We start from the raw sequence: 26,178 nt of genomic DNA, 5'->3' as shown, positions 1-26,178 counted from the left end.
GCGTTAAATCAACGCACAACGAACGTGAAGGAAGGAAGGAAGGAAGGAAGGAAGGAAGGAAGGAAGGAAGGAAGGAAGGAAGGAAGGAAGGAAGGAAGGAAGGAAGGAAGGAAGGAAGGAAGGAAGGAAGGAAGGAAGGAAGGAAGGAAGGAAGGAAGGAAGGAAGGAAGGAAGGAAGGAAGGAAGGAAGGAAGGAAGGAAGGAAGGAAGGAAGGAAGGAAGGAAGGAAGGAAGGAAGGAAGGAAGGAAGGAAGGAAAGAAAGAAAAATTCCCATTGATGACGTTTAGTAGCATTTGTATTCTTTTAGAGCAGTGATTTGGCTCCAAAGACTGAATGTGGTGATAGATTTATATTTAAAAAGGTGGAGTTTAATTGGTATTTTTTTTTATCGGGATAAATGCCAGAAATTATCGTAATAATTTTTTTAGTCCATCCATACCGCCCAGCCCTACTCTGTACAAGGTTTTAAAGGATGTCAGAATCACCACTTAATTTTAGTTTTGTAAATGGAACTGCTCTGGCAGAAGTAATGGATGTGCTGAAAAATGTTATCGTCTTGTGTAATCTCCTTGAAATTATTTTTTGTTTGTGTTCATTTGGTTTGTTATTTAGTCGTTTATTTTTTGTTTGTTTCTTAATTATTAAATTGTACTCCTTATCGGTATTCATATATCCCATCATTTTTCTTTTGTGTAAATTCTTTGTCATTTTCATTTATTTCTATCATCTATAGATTTCTAATTGCTCATTTGTATATTTTGTTCTTATGAGTATGATATTACATTTTATGTTAACTATAGGTGGAGGCACCTGATAAGCTCTTTGAGTTTTCGCCTCTTCCTGCATTTTAATTTGTAAAGTTGTTACTTTTATTTGTGTAATGTTTAACTGTGCAAATAAATAAATCTAAATGTAAATATGTGGAGAAACCTCCTGGTGGAGTTGCAAATATATGAACTGATAAGATGGTGTTGAGCTTTTATCCACATTTCCTTACCGGAGGTCATGGATTCAGTCTTCTCTTCCTCCTGGGCTTCATTTCCAATCCAGACAAATACCTGAAGAAGGATTATTTTATTTTAGAAATAAATCTTATTTTTGTTGTTCATGAATGAAAGTTCCAATACAATATATATATTTCTAACCTGGTCCCACGTGTCAAGGATCATGACGTCATCAGTGGCAAGGTCATCTTGGGTTATCTCCCCAGGTACCTCTTCAATCTGGGGGGAAGAGACAGATGCAGTGATTCAGTTTGTGTGTGTGAATAAATAATAACTACTAAGAGTTGGTGTGCACTGGTATAATTGAAATCAAGAATGATCTAGTATTTATATAGTTGAACTTCAAACTTTAAAAAATAATGTTTAAAGCAAAAAATACATGTAGATCTTTACCAGAACAGTTACAAACTTTGTTCAGATTGGAGGATGAGGACAACAGACTTAAACTTGATTTCAAACATACTTTTGCAAGGCTAAACATAAAACAAATGTGTATTTCTGTTACAGGTGTAAAATTATGGCATGGACAAAGCAAGGAACTGAAAAGTTGCACAAGTTTGTATCAGCTAAAGAAAATGTTTAAAAAAAAAAAATAAGTGCCTACAAAAAAGAAGAAGGAGAAAGAGAAAAAAATAGATAGAAGAGTGGTACTTCATGGAATTTTGTACAACATTATTAAGAATATATACCATGAATGGAATAAATGAAATGAATTGAAAAAAAAAATCTCTGTCTCCTCTCCTGCATCAAAACTGAAGGAGTCTTTCACTTCAGACCCTCCAAAGACTAAACCGGCTTCACAAGACAACCATCTCCAGGGGCTTCAGCGGAAACCAACAACAGGATGTGCAGCATCCTGATGGACATAAGCCTTTTCAGGTCTTCTCTAAGCCTCATTATTGGATTTCCAACACCAGGTATGTGTAGCCCTCCGTTACCTACACCACCTCTCCCAGGATGTTTATTCTTAGATCTCATAAGACCACAGCCCTTCTGTCCCACCAGCTCCGCCTGTTAGTCTCTCTGTCACCTCGTCAATAATCCAGGCGATTGTGGAGGCGTCCACTTGTGTTTTCGGGAGCGTCTCATTTAGTACTGCAGTCTGAATCTCCTCACCTGCTCCCTTCTAGGCGAGAGTGAAGCAACTGGATAATGATGTCATTAACTCCTAACACAGTCGTGTAACGGAGGTGGCTCAATAACAACCTCACAAGGACTTACAACAAGTAGCATGTTGGACAACTATTCTATGACCTTTAAGCACAGATGGATGAGAGTGACTGCGTTTCCATGCATCAATAACCCTTTTAAAACCTGAATATTGGCAATAACCCGAATTTGCACGGCCATGTAAACACCAATAAACCCTTTGAATAACTTGAATTTGCTCATATTCGGGTTTTTAAAAACCCGAATATGAGCCCTGGGTTACTCCTTTTAAAACCTGAATATTGGGTCATGTAAACGCCAAACGGAATATCCCCATCAAACGGAACAGGAATTTGTTTTCTGCACATGTTCTGTTCACAAGGAATCCTGGTCTTTTGAGTCCAGGAAGTTCTTATAAACATGGAGAAACCAAGACCAGGAGGAGACTAATCACTTCATAAATGTAATGAAGGATATGAACATTTCTGCATTTGTAGACGGTAGAAAGTACGGGGATAGTGAGATTTACAAGAAGGAGAGAGAAAAGTTGCGTGAAGCAGCATTTGTTTTGAATTTGGAAACAGAAAGAAGAAGCAGAAATGATGCTAATTGCGTCAATCATGATGTTCTCCGTGCGTCGCTGGTTTGATCCAGATATCCTGAGTGATTAATCACCATGTATACAGGGATAACCCTGTTTGCTCACGCATGTAAACGGAATATTCCGAATGTTTCAGTAACCGGAATATTAGCAATAACCAGAATTTTGACTGCATGTAAACGTAGTCAGTTTTTTAAGTCAAGTAAACAAGGCAGGATGTGTTCCACGGGAAACTCCTGACTCTTAATAGAGACTGTGTGACAGGGATGACGTGGGTGCAGGGGAAGTAAATGCTGAGCTTCCTCCTGAGGTAAACCTCTGAAATTCATCTCCATTAGCACTGTCTGTGCTTTTTCTCCAGACATCTTTGCTAGTCAGCTCTAACTGCACTTCTACTGGTTCAGCAGCTGCTTCAGGTCACCAGTGATCCAGGGTTTATTATCAGTGATCACCTCGCTGTCCTGGTGGGAATCCCCCTTCCCACGCTGTTACATTTACGTACAAGCACTAACAGAAGCACCGGGCTGAAAAAGGGTGAGACTTGTACAGAGTTAACGTTTAAAACAAATGCAGTAGTACGGGAAGCTAAAGCTAAAATCTTACAATAAAGTTTCCAGTCTTGTTGGAGCAGGCAAAGAGTCGGGGTGGGTGGGCGTCCATCTTGTCCTTGAGTCTGCTGGACGTGCGGTATTCTGACTTTCCTCCCAGAGCCTCCCAGAACTGATCTGGAAACATGACAGACATACTAAAAGTTAGTATAGTTATAATCTTAGACCTGGCCATCATTTCTCATTATCAGTCACCAGCTTGGATTCTTTGCCATGTTCCTCAAAACATTCATGAGCATTTTTAGAAGAGTGTCCCTTTTTCAGACGGCTGGAAGAGAGCGGGATGAAGAGGAAGCAGGCTTTATGTTTTTTTGTAGACATCTTTTTTCCCTCTGACACATCCATGACAAGCCATGACACATGGCTGTCACCTTCTCATGTCTTTACTCCACTCATCTGTTTTTTCAGGATCTTTTCTTGAAATTTCTCGTTTTTTTTTCAAATTGTGTAAGATACCTTTAATATCATTTTACAAAGATAAACAGAAACAAGTATGTTTTTTTTATATTTGGCTTTTTTATAGGAAATTTAATTAAAAGCAAAATCTTTCTTATTACATCCGAGAGTGTTTCTTTGTGATTTAGAGATTTTTCCAGTACAATTAAGTGTATTTATTTTAAAAAAATTGGCGTGGATATTTACGCCAGTGTGCCGAAAAAGTCAGCACTTCTTTTTTAACTGTTTTACTTTGTCACTATCCTCGTATTCAAAACTGAAATTCTCTGAATAAATACCTTCTATCATCTTTTTTAGCAGTGATATTTTTCCTGCGAAAATATATAATAGTAGTCAGTTAATAAAAATAAACGACCGTCTACAAAGAAATAAAATCGGCAAATGCATTCTAGAAAACTAAAAAAATATCGAAAACTTCTCTTTTTGTGGAATAACGATGGATTTGTAGAAGAAATATATCATCGGATATGCTGTGATTCATGGCAATTACTTATGCCTTCCTTTTTAGTAAATTAACATTTCGGTTTTTTTTGCGTTGGAAACTTCTCGCGGGCCGCATGAAAATCTCTCTCGGGCGCACATTTGACACCCCTGGTCTAGATATTGCATCACAACAAGGATGGAGAAACAACTGTTCTGCTTTGTTTAAGGGAATAAAATAAATATATATGAAAAAAAAAAACTTTATGGGAGGATATAACTAGAACAGGAAGTGCTGTTGTGGGTTTGGAAAAGCAAAGTAACTGTAATCTGCAGCCAACAACAAACAGAGCTTGAACATAAGTGTTCACTGTCTGATGAAAGAAAGTCCAGTATCAGGTATTCTTCTGTCCTGGACCAACTCTTGCGAAAAATGCAGCACTCTTAAGGTGTTTAATTCTCAAGTATAGTGTCTTGCACTAGATATGTGCACAGTTTGGTGGCAGGCGGGTAGTTTACACCCCCTGCAGACTGTGAACTGTTGTGAACTGGTTACCAAACACATTGTTAATATTAACTCCTTTGATATGTGCAGATTCATCACCACACAAAAAACAGTTGTAAAGTTCTTACATGAATATTGATTCCCATCTAAACTCTCTGAGATGGAGATGCCGTGCAGCTTCACTTATCTCATACATTACTGCACGGGATTGCTCAGTAATGTATGAGATGAGAAACAGAAAGTGAATTTCTCTTTTCTCTTTAACAGCCTTGAGCTGCGGCCAATCCTCCGAGGTGGGTGTTTATAAAACATTTAATCTGTTCAGTTTGAGCTTGAGATGCTTTTATAAGTGAAAATATTAGCAGTGAGTTTTCTCTTTTTGAACTTAAAAGTGAAATCACCAGCTCGCTGATAGCACCTAAAGGGATGATGCAATCAACCCTCTTTTGTTTTAATATGAATGAACACGAGAACTTGGCTGCAGAACCAAAAGAGGACCATTCAGCTTGATATTAAAGCCCTGCTTCAACGGCTAGACCACACTTAGTCGCAGACGGAGACAGAACCCTGTTTTAAAAACTGCTGAATGTCAGGATGACAAAAAAATAAAAATAGTTGAAACTTTATCTGAGGTGTTCATCTTGCTCACCGGTCTCTCCTCCCTCAGACAGCTCGGACGCCGACACGCCCAGTATGTCACACAGCTGCTGAGCTCCCTGTTTCTCTGTGTCGCTGGCGCCCACTCCCCCCCACAGGAAGGAGCCGTCAGGAGTTACGAGGACAAAAGCATCATTGGAGTTGAGGTTGGATGCGGCTGCATCAAGCTGCAAGAATACAGAGATGCTGTCAGTGAAGGTGCAGCTCTGGTGAAAAAACCAGTTCTTCATATTTGAAAAAACACTAATAGACATGAAAGTTATGTTTTGTTTTCGTCAGATTTAAAAAGATTAAAAAAGACTGTAGAGAGATGGCAGTTGTTTTTCAGCTTCTCAAAAAGTTCCTAACTCTGCATGCTATTAATCTGTACCCAAACATGAGCAAATGGTGTAAAGGGACTATTTTCAGCAGCGGATTAATCCAGATCTGCCACATCTACGATGCCAGCGAGAACTTTCAGCAGCAGAAAACACTCAAGTCAGTGCAGGAACTGTTCAAGCTAAGAGAGGGCAAACACGAGCTCAGGGGAACTGCAATGTTTAAGACAACAGCAGTAAGAACAAACACGAAGGGCAGATGTTTATCTGTTTTAGGAGTAAAACTGTGAAACTCATTAGATAACGACCTTAAACTAGCAAACTCAATAAAAGCAAAGATATTATTCAAAGCAAAGGTAATGGACACATATATAGAAACACAATAAGCAAACAAAGAAGAATGTACACATGCATGAGATAAAATGACAACTTAAATTGGTTTTGTCGGTTTCCTTAGCATCTTTTAACTTTCTGTTTTCAGAGCTATCATTATTATTATTATCATTATTATTGCTATTATTATTATTATTATCATAATCATCATTGTTATTATTATTATTATTACTATTATTATTATCATAATCATCATTATTATTATTATTATTATCATCATAATCATCATTATTGTTATTATTATTATTACTATTATTATTATCATAATCATCATTATTGTTATTATTATTATTATTGCTAGTATTATTATTATTATCATCATCATCATAATCATCATTATTATTATTATTATTACTATTATTATTATCATCATTGTTATTATTATTATCATCATAATCATCGTTATTATTATTATTATTATTATTATTATTACTAGTATTATTATCATAATCATCATTATTGTTATTATTATTATTATTACTAGTATTATTATCATAATCATCATTATTGTTATTATTATTATTATTATTATTATTATTTTGTGTAAACTTATGATACTTCATTTGTTATTTTTGTATATTCTATTCTGTCAAAAGGTGGGAAAGATAAGCTTTATGCTTCAGACCTTTTCAGTCAAATAATCACAATGTTGACCAGGGAAAAACCTGTGTTATCTTGTTTGTTGATTTTTATACTTGTGATTGACCGAAATAAATATTAACTAACTAACTAACTGGTGTAAGGAAGGAGTGGCAATGACAGCAATGAAAATAGAGTTGTCTCTAACTGAGGAGTGATTTCTTACCTCCACCGCTCTGGTGTGTCCTGCAGAGTTGGAGCGCACCTGGAACAGGCGGATATCTCCAGCAGCAGACTGACCTCCGTCCCTGGACGTGCCTCCCTTGTACACCACCATGGGCTGTCCTCCAAACAGACTCATCAGATGGGCCGGCTCTTTCCCTTGCACAGCCCTCACCTTGGACAAAAAAAAAAGCCAGAATTCAAACTCTGTAACTGATGTGGACGGTTGCTCCTGTGACTCATGCATCACAAAACTCATGCATTTTAATGCTAGAGATTATTTCAGAGTGGTGCAGTCAAATCACGATGATTCACATCGTAAGCACTGCCAAGTTGTGACAGAAGTGTCCTGCAATCTCGATTGCTGCCACATGAGGGCAGCATGAAGCTGAGCCATGTGTTCACATAAACGAGAGGAGTTTGGACATGACAGGTTTTAGTGTGCAACATTTTTGTCCTAAATATCTATAGCTGTGAGGTGGTGCAATTAGTTGCTCTCAGTCAGCAATGCAAACGTGCTAATCCTGAGCAAGCGCAAGCAAACAGAGGAAAGGTAAACATTTACAGATGAGTTTACATCAAATCTGAGGGAGTAAAATCCTCTGCATTATCTGAAGTTTAGCTGATAAAACCAACACATTTCACTCTTGTTCTGCAAATATTGACACGTCACGCTTGTGGCTTGTTGGTGTAACTTCCTGCCGCGGGCTGTTTCTCTCTTGATCTCAGTATGATGCCAACTGTCTACGTGTGTCTCAACCACAGGACTCAATCTGCCAGCTAATGCCGTCGAGGGTCGGTTCCTGCTTCTCTTCTGATATTACTCACTCTAGACAAATTGTCCCAAATTGTTCAATTTCTGTAAGAAGTCTTGAAAATATTTGTGATTTGAGATTTTCCTGTTTTGATGGACAATAAGAAAAGCAGGTTTTTAAAAAATAAATAAGAGGCTGAGTAAAAAATAATGATAATAAAACTGGTTTTGCACCAAACTCTTGTTATTGTACCACTGCATGTATCTGCAAAGATTCAATCAATAGCCGCCTTAACAGGCCAAGTTAAGTTTAATTTGAGAGTCTGACTATAAAAAAGAAAATTGTCATTTGCAGGAGACTTGTTTAAAACTGGAAAGTGAACAATACATAGAGAAAAAAGGGGAAAAAAATGAACATGAAAAGTATACACAAAAACTGAAGATGCAAAATGAAACAGGGACTCCCATCAGTGCAGAGACATGCTATTACATAAGGCTCTACTGTATGTGGCTAGATAGCTGTGATAATAGCAGGATAATGGTGATCTATGATCAGGAAAGGGCAGAATTTGGAAACAGGGCTGGTGACAGAGGAGGAAGGAGTGTCCCATAAACATCACCCTGGAATGTCCTGTTTGGGTTTCATTGGGCTGGCGTTACACTTAATCTGATTTGGGTTTTACGTCAATTGTTTCTCTGTAAATTAAATGATAATAAAGTGATTTATCCTCACGTAACAAGCACAGCACGCGAAAGAGAACAAAGCTCAGTTTTTTTTGTCTGTTTGCTCTGCACATGTCATGGGAGTCACTTTGGAGACGATGAACACAGAGCAGGGGAGTGGGGGAGAGAGAGGGAGGAAGGGAGAGTACCTGGGTGGTTATAGGAGCACCAACAACCTGGGACGTAAGAAAAGGATCAGAAGCCGAGTGGGAAAGAAGAAGCAGCAGCAAAGAAACCATGAGGGAGAGGATAGAGCAAAAAGTGACTGCGCTGAATAAGCCACAGTAGAGCAGACATTAATCACATGAAATAAAGTGTGAATATATGATTATGAAAAAACAAAGCTGAAGCAAAGTCGACAAGGGAATTGTATGTTGTACCTGCACAGGACCACCGCCCAGCTCTTCATCCAGCTGAGCGCCGAGGATCGCAGAAGCCCCGATTTCATCCTGACTGGAGTCCGTCCCCTGCCTGAGAGACGATGCACATCTATTATCTCTGCATCTATTATCCCTGTTTTCCACCCATATCACTGCTGTCCTCATTCTCAGTTTTGTTGCTTCTCGTCCGGGTTACTGCAACTCCTTCCTCTTTGGTGTCACTCTTTAAATCCAGACTCAAAACCCATTTGTTTAAGATTTATTTCCCCCTGATTACACATGCATCATTTAATTTTACCCTATTTTTGCATGTTGTATATTGTGTTTTTATCTATGGTATGCTATTTTATGGTTTTATGATGTTTATTTGTTTTTCACCTAATATACAGTGTCGTTGAAAGGCACATACTGTATAAAGAGAATGTATTACAATTATAATTATCATTATTATCATCATCATCATCATCATCATTATTATGATTATTATTATTATTATTATTATTATTATTATTATTATTATTATTATTATTATTATTATTATTATTATTATTATTATTATTATTATCATAACAACATATAAGGGCCTTTTCATGACCACTTCTGCACATTTCCAAGTGCATAGATACCATTCTTGCCTGCAAAACGTGTTTCAAATACAAATCTCATCTATTATACGCACCGAAAAAGTATTTCATACCAGGAATGGAATCAATAAAGTTCATTAAATTTGAACTTCAGTGACAAACTAATTTAAAAAATAATATATCATGTGGATCTAATTCAGTTTTTTGTGTGCACGTTATGCGTATTGAAGTAAGTCATTAACAATAAAAAGTGCACATATTTTTCATGATTAGTACAGACTGTGATGCACTGTTTTATTTTGAAGCTGATACGAGTATAAATCAAGTAGATCAACATTTAGTTGCGGAAGTGGACCTTAGTTCTTTTGAAAATTTTATGATGGACACAAGACTCTCAAGTCCAATGAGAACATCCCGCTCCATTCAGGCATTTTTAATTGACATCATGTGATGACACATTATTGTGTTTCTGGTGGCTGATAACTTTGTCATCCTTATAATCTTTCATTTGAGACTGTGGTGTGTTTTCTCACCACATGTAGATGATGTGTCCCTGACGTCCTCCATGACTGTAGTTATACAGAATGATGTAGCTGTCTCCTCCATAGAACTGTCCATGTGTGGACGGGTCTACAGGGACCTTGTCGGACCCCTCAATACGCCAGATCTATTGAGAAAAGACAGGCTCATTCATATATATATACATATACATATATATCCTTTTAGGTTGGAAAAGTATGGAAGAGTATTAGGGCCAGGCAGGAGAAAAAATATTTGAGAGGGGAAGATTTTTTTTATTGTGCACTTTGAGAAAAAAGTCGAAATGTCGAGAAAAAAAGTCGAAATGTCGAGAAAAAAAGTTGAAATGTCGAGATTAATGTTGAAATACAATTTCAAGAATAAAGTCAAAATTTCGCCTTTTTTCTCAACAATTCAACTTTATTCACGAAATTTTGAATTTTTTCTCAACATTTCGACTTTTTTCTCGAAATTGTACTTCAACATTATTCTCGACATTTCGACTTTTTTCTCCTCAACATTTCGACTTTTTTCTCCTCAACATTTCGACTTTTTTCTCAAAATTGTGCTTCAACATTAATCTTGACATTTCGACTTTTTTCACATCAGTTCGACTTTTTTCTCGAAATTGTGTTTCAACATTAATCTCGACATTTCAAGTTTTTTCTCCACATTTCGACTTTTTTCTCGAAGTGCATAATGAAAATAAAATCTTCCCCTCTCAAATGTTTTTTCTCCTGCATGGCCCTAATACTCTTTCGTAGAAAAGTAATGACACTGAAACAAAAATAGTAACGATCCATGAAATAAGCAAGTCTGAGACATAATCACAGCATAAACTTGAGTAAGTCTTACCTGTTTCTCTCCACTGCCGTCGTCCACCATGCCGTGCTGGGCGGCCATGGCAGCCGACTCGTGAAGGGTGGCGGCGTCGAAAGGCACCTTCTCGATCTTGGCGATGCTGTTGGCGATGTACGCCACTCCCAGGCCCTCGGTCTGATCTCTGTCCCTCCAGTTCTTGAAGAACTGCTTGAAGAGCGGGGTCTCGCCCATCTCTGGCAGGATCTGCACCTGCGTGTGTTTGGGGTAACCCATCTTCTTGATGAACTCATCTGCCGCCTTCAACGCTTCCTTTCGCTCGTCCATGTTGGCATCTTTCCCTGAAGAGAAATGATAGTGAGGCAACTTAAATAAAAGAGGGAAAACCCATGTTATACTTTTTAGCTAAAAGAAATAAGTTATCTGTCTGAATTAGGCCTGTGTTGAAAAGATCGATTCTCCGATTTTAAATCGATTCTCATATTCATTCCTAAAAATCGATTCATATGTCTAAAGATCGATTTAAAAAAAAAAAAAAAAGAAAATTTCATCATTACATTACAACTTTTGGTACTTTTTTGTCTATGCCCAAAAAAGGAATATTTTGTTGGACACGAGAATAACTGGTGCCATGTTTTTGCCTTTAAATATGTTTAAAGGTATGAAAACATTAAAGTTTTCAGTTATAATTGCATAAATTGTCTATATTTCTTTGCTTTATATACTGTCTTGGGGTTACATTTGCAGAAATGTTAAAAACAAAATTCTCATAAATGGGGAAAAAATTAAACTAATTTCATCCATCTCTGTTTCCTCCCTGGATCTGTTTGGTAATTCTGACCCACATGATGTTTCTGAAAGCAGTTCTATCAGCATTCTGGGAGCTGATTGGTCCTTACAGCATCATTAGCTGCAATACTTGCTGTTGAATCTCAATATAATACTAGTATTAATATGTTGCATAACTACAGTCATATAATTCATGCAACAGCTGAAAAAACAGTTTTATTAACAGTAACACAAATCAATATCGGATCGAATCGAATCGGATCGAATCGAAGCGTGATAATAGATTCTGAATCTTAAGAATCGGAATCAAATCGATTCTTGACATTTGAATCGATCCCCAGCCCTAGTCTGAATGAGATATTTCTGACTGATAACAGTTATTCAGGTTTGTGCCTTTTGGGGATCAAATATTTGCACCTTCCTCCACTGACCTTTCCAGACAAAGATCTTGCCATTTGCCCCGTGATCCAGAATAAAACAGTCACCAGACTCCAAGGCGCTCTGGGAGAATGGGTTTTCTGCTGCTACCAGAGTGATGGTCATGTCCCCGCTGGCATTGGACACCTGAGGGAGGTGAACACAGCTGTCAGTTAGACCAATGAGGGGTCACTGCCATTGAGAGTTTAAGGAATGGTCTGACAACCTTGTAGAGTTTGGCCCTCATCCTGTTGGAAGCATCAGCTTTGATGTCATCAGAGGCCCCGGCAGGCAGGTCTGGTTTGGGACCTAAAACCTGAGGACAGAGGCAGATTTTTATTAAAAAGCATGAGTTTGAGAATGCATTTGTTCAGGCGGTTCAGTGGTCTCACCTCCACCATCTTCTCTCTCTCCATTCCCTCATCGCACACGTACACTCGGGCCCTGCCGCTGCGTTCGTTGTCACGGATACCCTTGGCAACCGTGGTAGCTTTCAGCTTCTCAAAGCGGTTGCTCTGAGAGCCACACCACTGATAGATCTCCTGTGCATTGAGAAGAAGATGAGCAGATGTATGAGGTGCAGATACAGAAGATGAGGTGATTAAAGTGGAACAGTTGTTGACTTTACATAGATGATAGGGCTGGGCCATATATCTAGATTTTAATATATATCGATATATTTTCAAACGCGATATGGTACGAGACAATATCGTTTATATCGATTTGAAAAAAAATAAATAAATACATTTTTTTTTCTTTATGATTTTGATATAGCTTATTTTGTGACAAATTGACTTGAATGTTTTATTTGAGATTTGCACAAATGTTTTGTTATTTGCACAACTGTCAACCTCAGTGGAAAAGTCTGCCTGTTACTGTCTACATTGTATTAATTGCACAGTGTATTTTAATTTAATTGTTATGCAGGAAAGGGATATTTGTTTTATTTTATTCAAGAAGCATTTTTATTCTATATATGCAGGCAGTTTATTTTTATTTCATTTGTTTTATACATTTTGATATTGTGCAGACCTCTGTTAATAAAGGTTCCTGTGTGATATTTGGCACGAGGCTTTGTATTAAAACTGACTGTTTTTTTAAGGGTTTGCCTCAGAAAAAAATTAAGCTAACAGAGATGCTATGCTATAATGCTTTGGGGGAAACCCCAATTATGGCACAGAAAAAATATTGATATATATCGAGTATCGCCATTTAGCTAGAAAATATCGAGATATGACTTTTGGTCCATATCGCTCAGCCCTAATAGACGATCTCTTTATTTTTCATTTCTGGTGGTTAAAATGCATTTGCCAGCACTAAAAACACATCGCAATCATGTTACATCCATCCATCTATCCATCTTTGGTTCGCTTATCCGGGGTCAGGTCACAGGGGCAGAAGCCTAAGCAGGGGAGCCCCGACTTCCCTCTCACCGGCCACTTTGTTCAGCTCATCTGGGGATCCCAAGGCGTTCCCAGGCCAGCTGAGAGACAAAGTCCCTTCAGCTTGTCCCGGGTAGGGCTGGACGATATGGACTAAAAGTCAAATCTCGATATTTTCTAGCTGAATGGCGATACTCGATATATATCAATATTTTTTCTGTGCCATAATTGGGGTTTCCCCCAAAGCATTATAGCATAGCATCTCTGTTAGCTTCATTTTTTTCTGAGGCAAACCCTTAAAAAAACAGTCAGTTTTAATACAAAGCCTCGTGCCAAATGTCACACAGGTTCCTTTATTAGCAGAGGTCTGCACAATATCAAAATGTATAAAACAAATGAAATAAAAATAAACTGCCTGCATATATAGAATAAAAATGCTTCTTGAATAAAATAAAACAAATATCCCTTTCCTGCATAAATGCAAAAACATTTGTGCAAATCTCAAATAAAACATTCAAGTCAATTTGTCACAAAATAAGTTATATCAAAATCATAAAGAAAAAAAAAATATATATATATATTTTTTTAAATCGATATAAACGATATTGTCTCGTACCATATCGCGTTTGAAAATATATCGATATATATTAAAATCTCGATATATCGCCCAGCCCTAGTCCCAGGTCTTCCTCGGGGTCTCCTCCCGGTGGGACATGTGGCAGTAATGTTTATTTGATGATGATCTGATAACTCTGACTCACATTGCCCAGGTCCAGGATAAAGCAGTCCCCTGTGTTGAAGCTGTCCCAGCTGACTGCCACCTCGGTTGCCCTGACGACACGACGACCTTTAACCTGGAGCACCCGCTGTACAGTCACCTCATTGGTGACGACATGCTTGAAGCCAGAGGCCACACCTCCTTTCTGGAAGACGGATCACATCAAAAGCAGACATGTTTTTAACTTATAAATGTAAAAGCTTTACTCGTAAATGAATCATGCCATAACATCTGACTTTTCTATATGAGAGATTAAGAATAAGACATTTTACCATGTATTTGATTCCAGACTTGAAGTAGCCGAGAAAGGTTTTGGACTCGTGTCCCTGCACCTCGCGGTACTGGATAGGTTTCCCTCCAAGGAAATCGTCCATTTGGATTGTAAAGATGGCTGCGGAGCCCCTCTCATCCTGGCTGCAGGAATCCCCTGTGCCGTGGGAACCAAAGACACACTCCATATCAGTCCTCGTGTTGATCATAGCAGCTTCAGTGGCCTATGTCCTATATCTAATCTATCTTTCCTCTCACAAATTCTTGAGAAAACAGTACTCCACTTGTTACAAACAACTTGTATGGACAGTTCCTGTGTGGTGCCTGCCCTCCTCTGTAGAGCAGAAACAACATCCCAAAACAAGCTAATGTCCTCATGGCTGCTGATTCTGGAGTACTAACAATTCTCATCCTCCTTGTTCTGAGTTCAGTCTTTGACACGATTTTTTTCAGTTTTTTCCATAGACCATCCTCCGCCTGTATCACTCACATCCCACTAGACTGGTTTAAGACCCCATCCCACAAAGGCCTAAATGCAAACGTATTTAATAAAACCACCTGTTGTGGAAAAACCCATCAAATGCTCTTTAATATGTTCTTTCCAACTAGGTGAATAACTGGACTGAAACTCAGTGTCTAAATTACTAGAATAAGACGTGAGAGATGATCCAGATGTCAGTAGATGTAATTAAACAAAAAGGGTCTAATGCAAAAGGGTCAAAACATACATGAGGTGTCTCGATACAGAATGACAATGAACAAAGGAAGCATAATGATTTTAAGGCACAGAGGATGATTCATTTTTACGATTCGAGTAGAAAAAAACCTCTTTAAGGTCACTGTTAATCTTTTTTGGGGCAGACTACCAGTCTGTACACTCTTGGGCCAAGGCTATATTTTTCCTGATCTCAGCGGTTTTGCTTTAATCAAGTGGCCAAGGCTACATTTTCCATCACACCAGCATATCATCATTTTTTGAAACCAGGTTCCAAAGTGGAAAGATTAGAAGATGCTTTTTCCGTGGCTCAGTTGTTACCCCCTCTCTGCAACTTTTCTGAAATGCTTGCATCATACACATCACTTCTCTTCGTACTTCTCTTTTCACAGATTTCTGCACAAGTGCTCTTGACCAATGTTTAGCCATCTGTAACATACCTGGCCTGTATATTTACAGCGTTTTCAGGCCTATTGGGAACATTCATGTGGATGCACACATTTACTGACACATCTTTGTCCTTACGAAGAATGTTTTTGAAATTATAAACATTTTGCCTTTGTGTGGACATGGTCTAAATCTTATCTCACAGGCCGCACTCATATCATCAGCCTTCTCCCTTCACTTGAGGTGTGCCCCAGGGCTCTATCCAAGAGCCCTTTACCCGGTCTGCATATTTCCTCCTACGTAACAATAACTGCGTCTGCCCCCCGTTTTCCACCCCTATCACTGCTGTCCTCATTCTCAGCTTTGTTGCTTCTCGTCCGGATTACTGCAACTCCTTCCGCTTTGGTGTCACTCTTTAAATCCAGACTCAAAACCCATCTGTTTAAGTTTTTTTCCCCCTGATTACACATGCATCATCTAATTTTACCCTATTTTTGCATGTTGTATATTATGTTTTTATCTATGGTATGCTATTTTATGGTTTTATGATGTTTATTTGTTTTTCACCTAATATATAGTGTCGTTGAAAGGCACATACTGTATAAAGAGAATGTATTACAATTATAATTATCATTATTATCATCATCATCATCATGATTATTATTGTTATTATTATTATTATTATTATTATTATTATTATTATTATTATTATTATTATTATTATTATTATTATTATTATCATAACAACATATAAGGGCCTTTTCATGACCACTTCTGCACATTTCCAAGTGCATAGATACCATTCTTGCCTGCAAAACGTGTTTCAAATACAAATCTCATCTATTATACGCACCGAAAAAGTATTTAATGCCATGAATGGAATCAATAAAGTTCATTAAATTTGAACTTCAGTGACAAACTGATTTAAAAAATAAAATATCATGTGGATCTAATTCAGTTTTTTGTGTGCACGTTATGCGTATTGAAGTAAGTCATTAAAAATAAAAAGTGCACATATTTTTCATGATTAGTACAGACTGTGATGCACTGTTTTACTTTGAAGCTAATAAGAGTATAAATCAAGTAGATCAACATTTAGTTGCGGAAGTGGACCTTAGTTCTTTTGAATATTTTATGATGTACTTCTCTTTTTATTGCAGTAGATGATCTTAATATGTCATCTATTACAGACAATATACCTGGATTCTCAACACCCTTAGATCACAGATAGACTGTGTATGAAAGTTTCCCAGGGATTTCACTGTACGCCAGTGAATCATTCTACAAACTGAAACCACTACCTGCTGAAAATATTTGATATTTAAAGCTGCGCTTATAAGAGCACACTGCGCTTTTAACACATGAGCTGCAGCTGCTTTCAGCGTCTGCAGTGAAAACTGCAGAGCAGCAACACTGTCAAATGAAATCGCTGTTCCAGAGCCACATCTGTTTTGCAAGTCAAACAGGAGCGTTGCTGCTTCTTGTTTGATTTGTTACGTTTCCTGTGAAACAACAAAAGGAAACTGAACTAAACAAAGAAAATCTGTCCCAAAATGTATCCAATTTTTATTTTCAATCCAAGCAAAGAGAAAGAGAAAAAGAATTAACATCTGTCAAGTTTTTGTAATGATGGTGAGATGGCCCGTGTCTCCAGGCACTCACCCAACCAGAAGTGGAGGTCGTACTGCAGGTTCCCGGAGCGCTGCTTGATGGTGTTGAGGACGAGGTAGGCGTCTCCGGTGTAAAACCCCCCGTACAGGTTCTCAGGAACCGGCACCAGGTCAAAGCTCTCCACCCTCCACACCTGGAGGCCTGGGCTTTGTCCAGCCCGTTCGAACTCTGGGTGCTGTGCTGCCATCCTGCCTGTGGGTAAAAAAATCACACCGGTGAGAGTCGCAGAGCTTCTTCAGAAAGAGAGGGATTCCCTGTTTCTGAGACAAAGCCACTCCCTTAAGGCTCCGCTGTTGTCATGGATGCAAAGATAAAGTTTAGTGTTTTAATCAATAAACACACAGTAAAATGAGTCACTGAGTATTTCCTCTGGGGCCAGTGAGAGAGGAAATCCTGGTAACTGTCAGAGAAGCTGGTGAATAAAACGCTAAAGTATTATCATCAAAAACTGCTTTTCAACAAGAGGATTTTGCCCTTCATCCTTGCATAACGACTGTATACCCCAGTACATCTTATTTGATAAAGTATATCTGTTTCCCATTAAAATAAGAAGAGAACCTTGAGACTGAGGGCCAGGAGAGATCCAAGGTTCATGGCTTTTGGATATGCAATTTATAATTTTATATCCAAAAGTAGGGCTGGGCGATTTTGGACAAAAATAAAATCCCGATTTTTTTCTCTGAAAACCCGATTTTTCGATTTCGATTTTTTTGGTAAAACTACAAAAGACAATGGAATAAATTGTTTCAAATATTTTATCTTTTATTTTTAAAGAAAAATAGCAAACAAATTTCCCTATTGGGAATGAAGTGCAATTGAAAGATACTGTAAATCCTCCTTGAGTTTAGTGAAGTGACAACATTTACAATTTTTTTTTTTTTTTTTTTTTTTTTCTTCCCTTGTCTGCACACGTATTAATGATTGATACCATGACGGTAGAAACCAAAAGCATATATAAGTGACGACATCTACTGCTAATCCAGGAAGCAGGAACACACGGAAACACACGTCAAGCACTGGAAATCTGCAACAAAAAACCACAAACAAAACACGAAACCGGCACAGAGCCAACCAAAACACGAACAGCAATCGACCTAAATCTTGAGATCTGATCGCAGTCTGAGCTAAGCTACCGCTACCTAACCCCAAAAACTAGAGAGCCAGCATGCAGGTGAACAAGCCAGTGTGTATGTCTATGTGTGTGTGTGTGTATGTATATGATCATGCGCGTGTGTGTGTGTGTGTGTGTGTGTGTGTGTGTGTGTGTGTGTGTGTGTGTGTGTGTGTGTGTGTGTGTGTGTGTGTGTGTGTGTATATTGTATGTACATTTACAATTTTCTAGACCAAACAAAGATGACTAGACGGGCTGTGTCTGTAATGCAGCCAGCTGCAAAAAATCCATTTTCCGATTTTCCTTTTTTTAACATCGATTGTGATTAATAAATCCGATTTAGATTTAAAATCGATTAATCGCACAGCCCTATCCAAAATACTTGAACCTAGTGTAGAGGACAAATGATCAAAACAAACAACAAAACAAACACTTGAGAGCATCACATGATAATTTTACTTGAAGCCACTGCCAGCCTGACAAAATGTAATTCCAATTCCCAGACAACAGTGACATCATAGATGTCGAGTAAAATGATTATACGTGTTAATCAGTACCCAACTTCACACCATAATTCATTTAGTGTACTTCAAAAGTGTGGAGTGAAAGATTCATTCATCCATTCAGTATCTTCCTCTTATTCCAGTTAGAGTCACGGGAGCAGTCTCTCAGCCTTTTACTACAGCGTAGACAATAGTGGACAGTAAGATAATAATTCCTCCCACATCTACTTTCAGGCATCCATCCAATCACACCCAAAAACAAATACCAAACACTTGAGCTGTATCTGACAGTACAGGAGACACATGGCGCCTAATCAAGGGTTTCAAGTGTGTGTCTGCGCTGCGCTGCAGTGCAGCCTGCCGGCTTTACAGCGGCTTGAGTGGATATTTGAGGTTTCTGTAACGGGAGCTGAGCATCTGATTAAACTCTTTGTCATGAAAGCCTGGAATGAACAACGTGAACTTGTAATCAGCTGATGTTGTCTGTTCAGATAAGATATTTGTCTTAGAGAAGTGAGATATAAAGAATGGATTACACAGACGGGTTTGTGAAGATGCAACATTACTCTGGTGTAAAAGGAGGTTCAAAGTTAACTGCTCACGCTGGATCAGTCTTCATAAAAGCGGCAGAAAAAAATAAAATAAAAGTGGCAGAATAGAGAAAGTACACCTCCTTATCTACAATTAAACAAAAATACACTACTTGTCACATTTTTGGCAAATGTTTAGTAGCTACAGATTAACAGTCTGGTTACATAATTCATACAAAAAAAAAATCAGGCTTTGCTAAAATTTGCGACCAGATTCCAGCCCACACTAACACCACACCCCATATTAATTTCTAGTTTGGACTGTAAACAATTACTACAGTGAAGCAGAGCTCAGACTCTGTGACCGTTCACTATTTCAGTCCAATGTCTCATTTTGTCTTTACTCTTAACCAGCTGTTGGCAAACATATCAAATGTAACTGTTGAAAACTGCAAACTGTTTGGACTTGAACACATTCAACTTGCATGACTAACCGTCCCCACTGCAGCAGGAATCAGCCGTTCTTTCAGGCTCTCGTCTGCCCACAAACGTGGCAGGAATCTGGTCGTGACCCTGGAAGCAGGAAGAGGTTAGAATCCATCCAACCAGGCCGACCAGCGTGGGGTTCATTCTGTTCCCCGTGTGCACACTCATCTTATGTAACTGTATTCCGTAGCTTTGGAATTCCCTAACTTTTCCACCATGGAAAAGAATTACCGTATTTTCTGGACTATAAGCCGCTACTTTTTTCATAGGTTTTCAACCATGCAGCTTATACAAAGGTGCAGCTATTCTGTGGATTTTTCTTCCACCGCTCGGGGCGCTCTAACTGGTATTAGAATCAAAACTAAGACAAAACAAATGCAAAGAAGAATACGCTACTTCTTCTTTAGCAGATAGAAGTAGGTAGAAGCAGATTTCAAACAGATAAATAGATAAATAAATACCGGTTATTTTCTCTTGGTTCTGTCCTGTTTTAATCAGCAAAGTTTCTGCCGTGTTAAAAGGATCTATTTAGGTACAAACATATACATCATTTACAGTTCAAAATCCTTCTGTACATGTAGTAAATATCTAATCTAACAACAGAAATATCTGCGGCTTGTATATCTTTTTTTTATTGTTTTTTTTTTTAAATAGAGCGGGTGCGGCTTATAGTCCAGAAAATACGGTACACTTTTTTTTTTACAATCGATATCTTTCTTAGAAACGATTTTTTTCACAAACTGATTGCTGTGTGGAACCAAAGTCATATTTAGAGGTCCGCCTGTGGGTCGGACACTGATAGTTTCATCTCACCTTCACTGTGAAGCATAGAGCATATTAACTAACTACAGCATGACGTACTCACAGTCAAAACATCAATGTCCTGAAGTCGTATGAGGCTGAGCACCATCTGAACTTCTATGACATTACAGTGTCTACCGCCACATTTAGTTGGATTTGAAACAACTAGATCAGTGTCTCCCAACCTGGGGTCCGGGCCCCCCCTGGGGGGGCGCCAGAGATCTCTGGGGGGGCGCGGCACTTTGTCTGCTTTGAAATTATGCAGTTGTAAAAAATATATTCATAAGTCATTCATAAGACATTGTTAGGAATAATTTATGAATGTCTTGAATATTTTTTGTGTTTTTTATACACTAGTGACAAAGAGGAAATGATTTCATTCCTTATTATTATATCATTACTCAACATTTAATCTACTCCGACAGGTTTTTAAAGGAAAAATGTTAAAATTGTTGGTCTCATATTAAAAGAGACATTTTTCAGAAATATTTTTATGTCCTTTTATGTGTATTTTATACATTGGTGACATTGGAGAAAAACAAATTAATATGTATACAGAGTAAACCAAAGAGAAATGTATAAAAAAAAACATAATTAATGTTCATTTTTTCAATTAAAGACTATTTTGGTGCAAGTACGTACTGGTCGGGGGGCCTGGCTGGTCTTAGACACAAGTAGGGGGGAAACAAGGAAAAAAGGTTGGGAACCACTGAACTAGAGGAACCCAGTCGTTCCGTTATGATTACTGGATGGGTGTGAAAGCCTGAATTTTCCAGTAGTGTTTTTTTTTTGTTTTTGTGAGTGTGTGTGTGTAAGTCTCCACACCATTTAAGACGGATTGTTTTTATTAATCTTAATATTACTGTTAAAACAGTTTTGGAAATGATTGTGGTTTGGGTTTACTTTCTCAACTCTATGGCAAAGTTCTCCCAGTAATCACATTCAGCCACTGAACAACATAATTCAGTGTCTAAAAAAAGAAAGTGGAATAACGGTGTAGTTCGCTAAACACAAAATGTGTCATATCAACCCTTTGAGACTTGCGTGTTAGCTGCTAGAGCAGCAGCTGTAGCTGTCCCAGCGCTGCTGCTGCGGAGCTAAGCTTTGTTAACGCCTGACAGTAGTCTCCAAAAACAGATGACAGTAAACACAGTAATGTCAGTGTAATACAAGTGTTACTGGTCTTGATTTGCAAACAGCTTCAGATAACCCATAGTTATCTAAAGGCTAAAAAAGAAACACAATGAGGTCAATTGTGTCTGCCAAAAAGTTGGGCTGTTATAACTAGTTTATGATCATAAATCAGCAACGTAAGCAACCCTGGCTGGCATCCATAGCTGCATCTCCTGACAAACTATTCTGCAAATAGGGTTAGAGTTTGTTATTTACAAGGCTTATAAGTGAAGTAAAAAACCACAATCTCCAAATCTAAATATCATGAGACCTGAAACAACCCATTGAGACAATGGCATTGTGTTCACAGGCAGCACGGAAAAGAAATCTATTTATTCTGCTTGATATACTGCAGCGTCTTGTCAATTTAGAATAGGCAGAATCCAAAAACAGCCTGCACGCAAACATCCTCACTGAAACAGAGATGGGTGTTTTCACGCACACCCAAGTCCCTTAACGGTACTTAAAACTGCTCATTACACAAACTGCTGGGGTTCCAGCGCAGAGGGTATGGTAGTTTAAGCGTAAATACAAAAAGTAGCCTTGTATTCACTTCAGCTCTCATTGGAAATGCTCCCAAACATGCTGCATATCTAGCTTTTTGAGATCATGACACGTTGACAGCCGTGACTGTGATTTTCCTGCTGAAACAACACTGAGAGGGTTTGAGCTTCTCCAAGGTGGATAAAGTGACTCAAGGAGGGTAGTGTGTGTGAGACACAACACACACACACACACACACACACACACACACACACACCCTGCTGCAAACATAAATAGAACAGGTCACATGACTGTTGGTCAGTACTTCTTCACAGGCGTGCTGGAAAAAAGGAGATGGTGTCTTGTAGTGTGAACCCCGTCTGTGCAGGGTTTGTCTGCGTCCCCTCCTCCGTGGGACCGCCTGCCACCCCTTCTTCTCCTAACGAACACAGAACGAGCGTGCCATTCCAGCCTCAGTTATTTTGTCCCCTCCCCCCCCCGGCTTATCACCATCCTCTGTTGTATCTGCCATCACCCCGGGGGCCCGAGCCACTCCGGAGTAACCGTGAACTCAATCGCATGACAAGAAATAAAATCTTTATAAAGCCCTTGTGATTTGCCTGCTGCACTCCCAATTCAAAAACAAATATAATTTGCAAAATCTGATTTTTTCTGGGGTATAAAAGCAATATCTGTTCAGTCTTTCCACGCCCACAACCCCCCCCCCCCCCCCCCCTCCTCATGTAGAGAAAAAAAAACACAAAAAAAGGAAAAAAACCTTCTCCTTCAAGAAGGGGGAGCTTTTCTGATGACTCATTTTCTCCATGCATGCCACACCGAGCCTCGTGTGGGCAGTTACTCAGCTCGGTCAGCGAACATCCCAGTATGCTCTGCACATCCTCCTTCAGCAGCCACACTGCTTCCCTAACATCTGTTGAGTCAATACAAAACAGAGAGGCACAACGGTTGTTAAAGACTTTGTAAACAGCCTCTCTGTCATATGGATGCTTATTAAAGGATATGACGGGCCGGTGTTAGGAACAAAGCAGCTGCAAACTCTTTGAGGGAAACAAACACAAGGTGAAGTCCTCTGTCTGCCGCCTGTTTCTCTGTCCGGAATAAATGAAATAAAGCACAGTTGCTCATATTTCAGAAAAGCAGAAGCGTCTGTTCTCAGGAACACGACCATAATGAACGTATTCAACAGCTGCCCAATTCCATTCTTTCAGTATGTGAGTTGGTTAACTTAAAGGGAAAGTTCGGTTTTTTACAACCTGGACCTTATTTCTGGCATTTTTTATGGTCGTATACTCACCCAGGCAAGTTTGGTGTCATTTGGAGGAAGATATTGCGCGCATCCCAGACACAGCTCTGTGTACAGCTGGAGTTCGCTACTGTTAGTTTACTGTTAGTTATTTGAAATATGTCTGAATATTTGTCAAATTCTGAGGTTGTGGACGACGACTTTGAATATGATGGACGTCCTTACCGTTTTGAGCCAGAGTATACGGCTGAAGAGCTCACTGAACGGAGGACAGAGTGCACGTAGAGAGATGACGTCATGAGTTCAGAGGTCTTGTTTACAAACTGATTTATTTGTTACACACAAAGCCCCGGATGTAGACAACAGGTCCTGGAAGCAGATCTAGTGATTCATAAAAGAAATGAACGTGTTTCGCGGCAATCATGTGTTATTTAGACGCTGCATCGTCTGTGTCCCGCTGTGCCCCCATTCGCTACCATTATATGGAGAAGCGGCTCGCAAAAAACCCCCTAATATCTTCCGAAGGACTCCAAATGACACCAAACTTGCCTGGGTGAGTATACGACCATAAAAAATGCCAGAAATAAGGTCCAGGTTGTAAAAAAACGAACTTTCCCTTTAACTGGACCGGTCCAGAGTGCGCCCCTGGCTTTCACTCAAACACAGTGGGGATAGACTACAGCACTCCCCCGTGACCCTGAACAGAAAGAAGTGGGTTTAGCTAATGAATGGATGGATGTACGGGATAAACGACGTGGCGCTCCAAAGCAAACACTTGTTTGAGCTGTCGCTGGTCTGTCACCTACAGTTAAGGTTCGGCCTTCGTTGTTTGAAGAATCCAACACACTTATTTGATGATGCCCAGCCAAAAAAGACTAAAATGCCTTTTCCATGTACATCTGGGTCAGACAAAAGATTTTAAGGAATGTGCAAACGATCTGTGATAAGACAAGAGATTCCACTTCAGATGGAAAAATACGAGTCACACGCAAGCCTGTTAGTTCTGCATCAAATCCAGCCCAAGAGAAAACCACTGTTGCCACCAAAAAATTTCCAAATCTTATCAGGGGATATGAAGTTAGCTCAGAAATAGAGTTCGAACTATAGCTGGATCTTTCAACTGCACCGTCACAGCCTCAGTTGAAATAATTTTGCTGAACAGATTTTTGAAATAGTAAACTGTTTTTCACGTATTTGTTGTGTCAGTTTCAGACAATCTTTTTTTTTTTTTTTTACACATGTCCAAATTAAAAAGGGGGGAAAAAACAATGAAGTTGTATCATGATTTCAAATTTGACATTAGTGCTGAATACAGAGATGTAGACACTAACAAAAGAAGCAACATTTGCATGGCCTAAATCACAAAACTCTTCACAAACACCACCTCTGTTTTTGAGAACATGGAGGCAGTGATGTGTGACTATATACAATGCAAATCTATACTCTATCTATACTCTTTGATTTGGTTGAAAGCAAGCTAGGAATGTCCTCTGATGTGATATCCAAACACACCCTGCAGTCTAACCCTGCAGAAGGCCCTCAGCTCTCTGGGACTTTAAACAGTTGGTGCTTTTTGTCATACCTCTGACTAACTCTGACTGCAGCATCTGACTCTGACAGTCTCTTTCTCAACCACAGGCTGCATCACAATGCATGACACACTCACCTCACACGGGATGTGTTGGTTAAACTTCCTCAATGAACTCACTAACTATTTGTAACTGTTTGTCTCTATAGCAACCACAAATATCTATGCACACGGATTAAGATGTATCCCACTAGAGGAGTTTTTACCTTCCTACGTTTATGTAATAATTGCTCGGGTCATGTTCTGGATCTCTGGAAACGCCTAAAGACGACCACTATTGTAATAGACGCTATATAAATAAAATGGAATGGAATTGAATTGATGTCTGCCAGGAAAAAATTCGGGTTAACATCGAGATTATCCAATAATCAACTTGATTGTATTGAGCTACACGAAACAACACTGCCAGATAAAATATTTTACCCATTATGACACTTTGAACTCAGCTCAGTTGAGTAATAATAAGATAGTAATAAACCTCCGCCTGCGGCCACAGAAACTGCGCTGAATTTCCGCCAGTTTCCACCGCCTCTCCATATATGGAGACCGATGAGTTGTACACGCTGCAAAGTCTGTTTTGTCTCCCCTTTACTGTGGAGAAATGAACGGCTCTAAAGCCGCGTTCCATTTGTCCTCGGAAGTCGGAATTTCCCAGTTCTCAGTCGGAATTTTCAACTGGAACGCCCCTCGAAGTGGGATTTCCTACTGGGAAAGTGGGGGGAGGTTCACCACTCCCGAGTTACCATTCCGAGATGGCTGCCATTCCCAGTTCCCAGTTCCGATTTCCGAGGTAAATGGAACGCAGCATAAAGCCCCCGGTGAGCAGCGCAGGGGCTGCTCTTATTATGCCAGCAGGCCGCTGCTCCAGTCTGGACCGGACGAGCGGGCATTAGATAAATCACTGCCCGAGATTACAGCCGTGATCTGCGCCCCCGGCTGCTTCGGGGGTTTTCCTTGAATGCAGTTATTACTCGGTCCTACCTGGACGTGAAGCCTGTAAGCGGATGGATGGACGGGTGTGGACCTGGGGAGCCGCGGTGAGTGATCCAAGCTGCAGCGGAAGCAGACGTGGAGTGTGAGGGGCGCGGAGCCGCAGTGAGTGTGTGCGGCCCGGGCCGGGACACTCCCATCCCCGGCCC

The 26,178-nt window shown here is 39.3% G+C and overlaps 1 protein-coding gene across 2 annotated transcripts in view; it reads right to left on the bottom strand.

Annotated features, from left to right (window-relative positions):
• The window catches only part of gsna (gelsolin a), a 27,307-nt gene extending 1,129 nt beyond the window's left edge, over positions 1–26,178 (bottom strand). Inside the window, exons 1-16 of one of the 2 annotated variants that reach the window (XM_061734448.1) lie at positions 26,021–26,178; positions 17,092–17,292; positions 14,330–14,484; positions 14,041–14,202; positions 12,290–12,439; positions 12,124–12,213; positions 11,912–12,044; positions 10,728–11,032; positions 9,887–10,020; positions 8,770–8,860; positions 8,539–8,565; positions 6,917–7,087; positions 5,394–5,568; positions 3,359–3,480; positions 1,147–1,224; positions 999–1,059 (exon numbers count right to left, since the gene is read on the bottom strand). In XM_061734448.1, coding sequence (XP_061590432.1) covers positions 999–1,059; positions 1,147–1,224; positions 3,359–3,480; positions 5,394–5,568; positions 6,917–7,087; positions 8,539–8,565; positions 8,770–8,860; positions 9,887–10,020; positions 10,728–11,032; positions 11,912–12,044; positions 12,124–12,213; positions 12,290–12,439; positions 14,041–14,202; positions 14,330–14,484; positions 17,092–17,287 — 2,050 coding nt within the window. In that variant the 5' untranslated portion in view covers positions 17,288–17,292; positions 26,021–26,178. The remainder of the gene's footprint in view (positions 1–998; positions 1,060–1,146; positions 1,225–3,358; positions 3,481–5,393; positions 5,569–6,916; positions 7,088–8,538; positions 8,566–8,769; positions 8,861–9,886; positions 10,021–10,727; positions 11,033–11,911; positions 12,045–12,123; positions 12,214–12,289; positions 12,440–14,040; positions 14,203–14,329; positions 14,485–17,091; positions 17,293–26,020) is intronic. The other variant, XM_061734449.1, reaches the window with a different exon arrangement.

This window comes from Cololabis saira, chromosome 11 (assembly GCF_033807715.1).
Source record: "Cololabis saira isolate AMF1-May2022 chromosome 11, fColSai1.1, whole genome shotgun sequence".
Lineage (NCBI taxonomy): Eukaryota > Metazoa > Chordata > Actinopteri > Beloniformes > Belonidae > Cololabis > Cololabis saira.
Note: the sequence above shows the minus strand (reverse complement) of the source record. Positions and strands in the feature narration are given on the sequence as shown.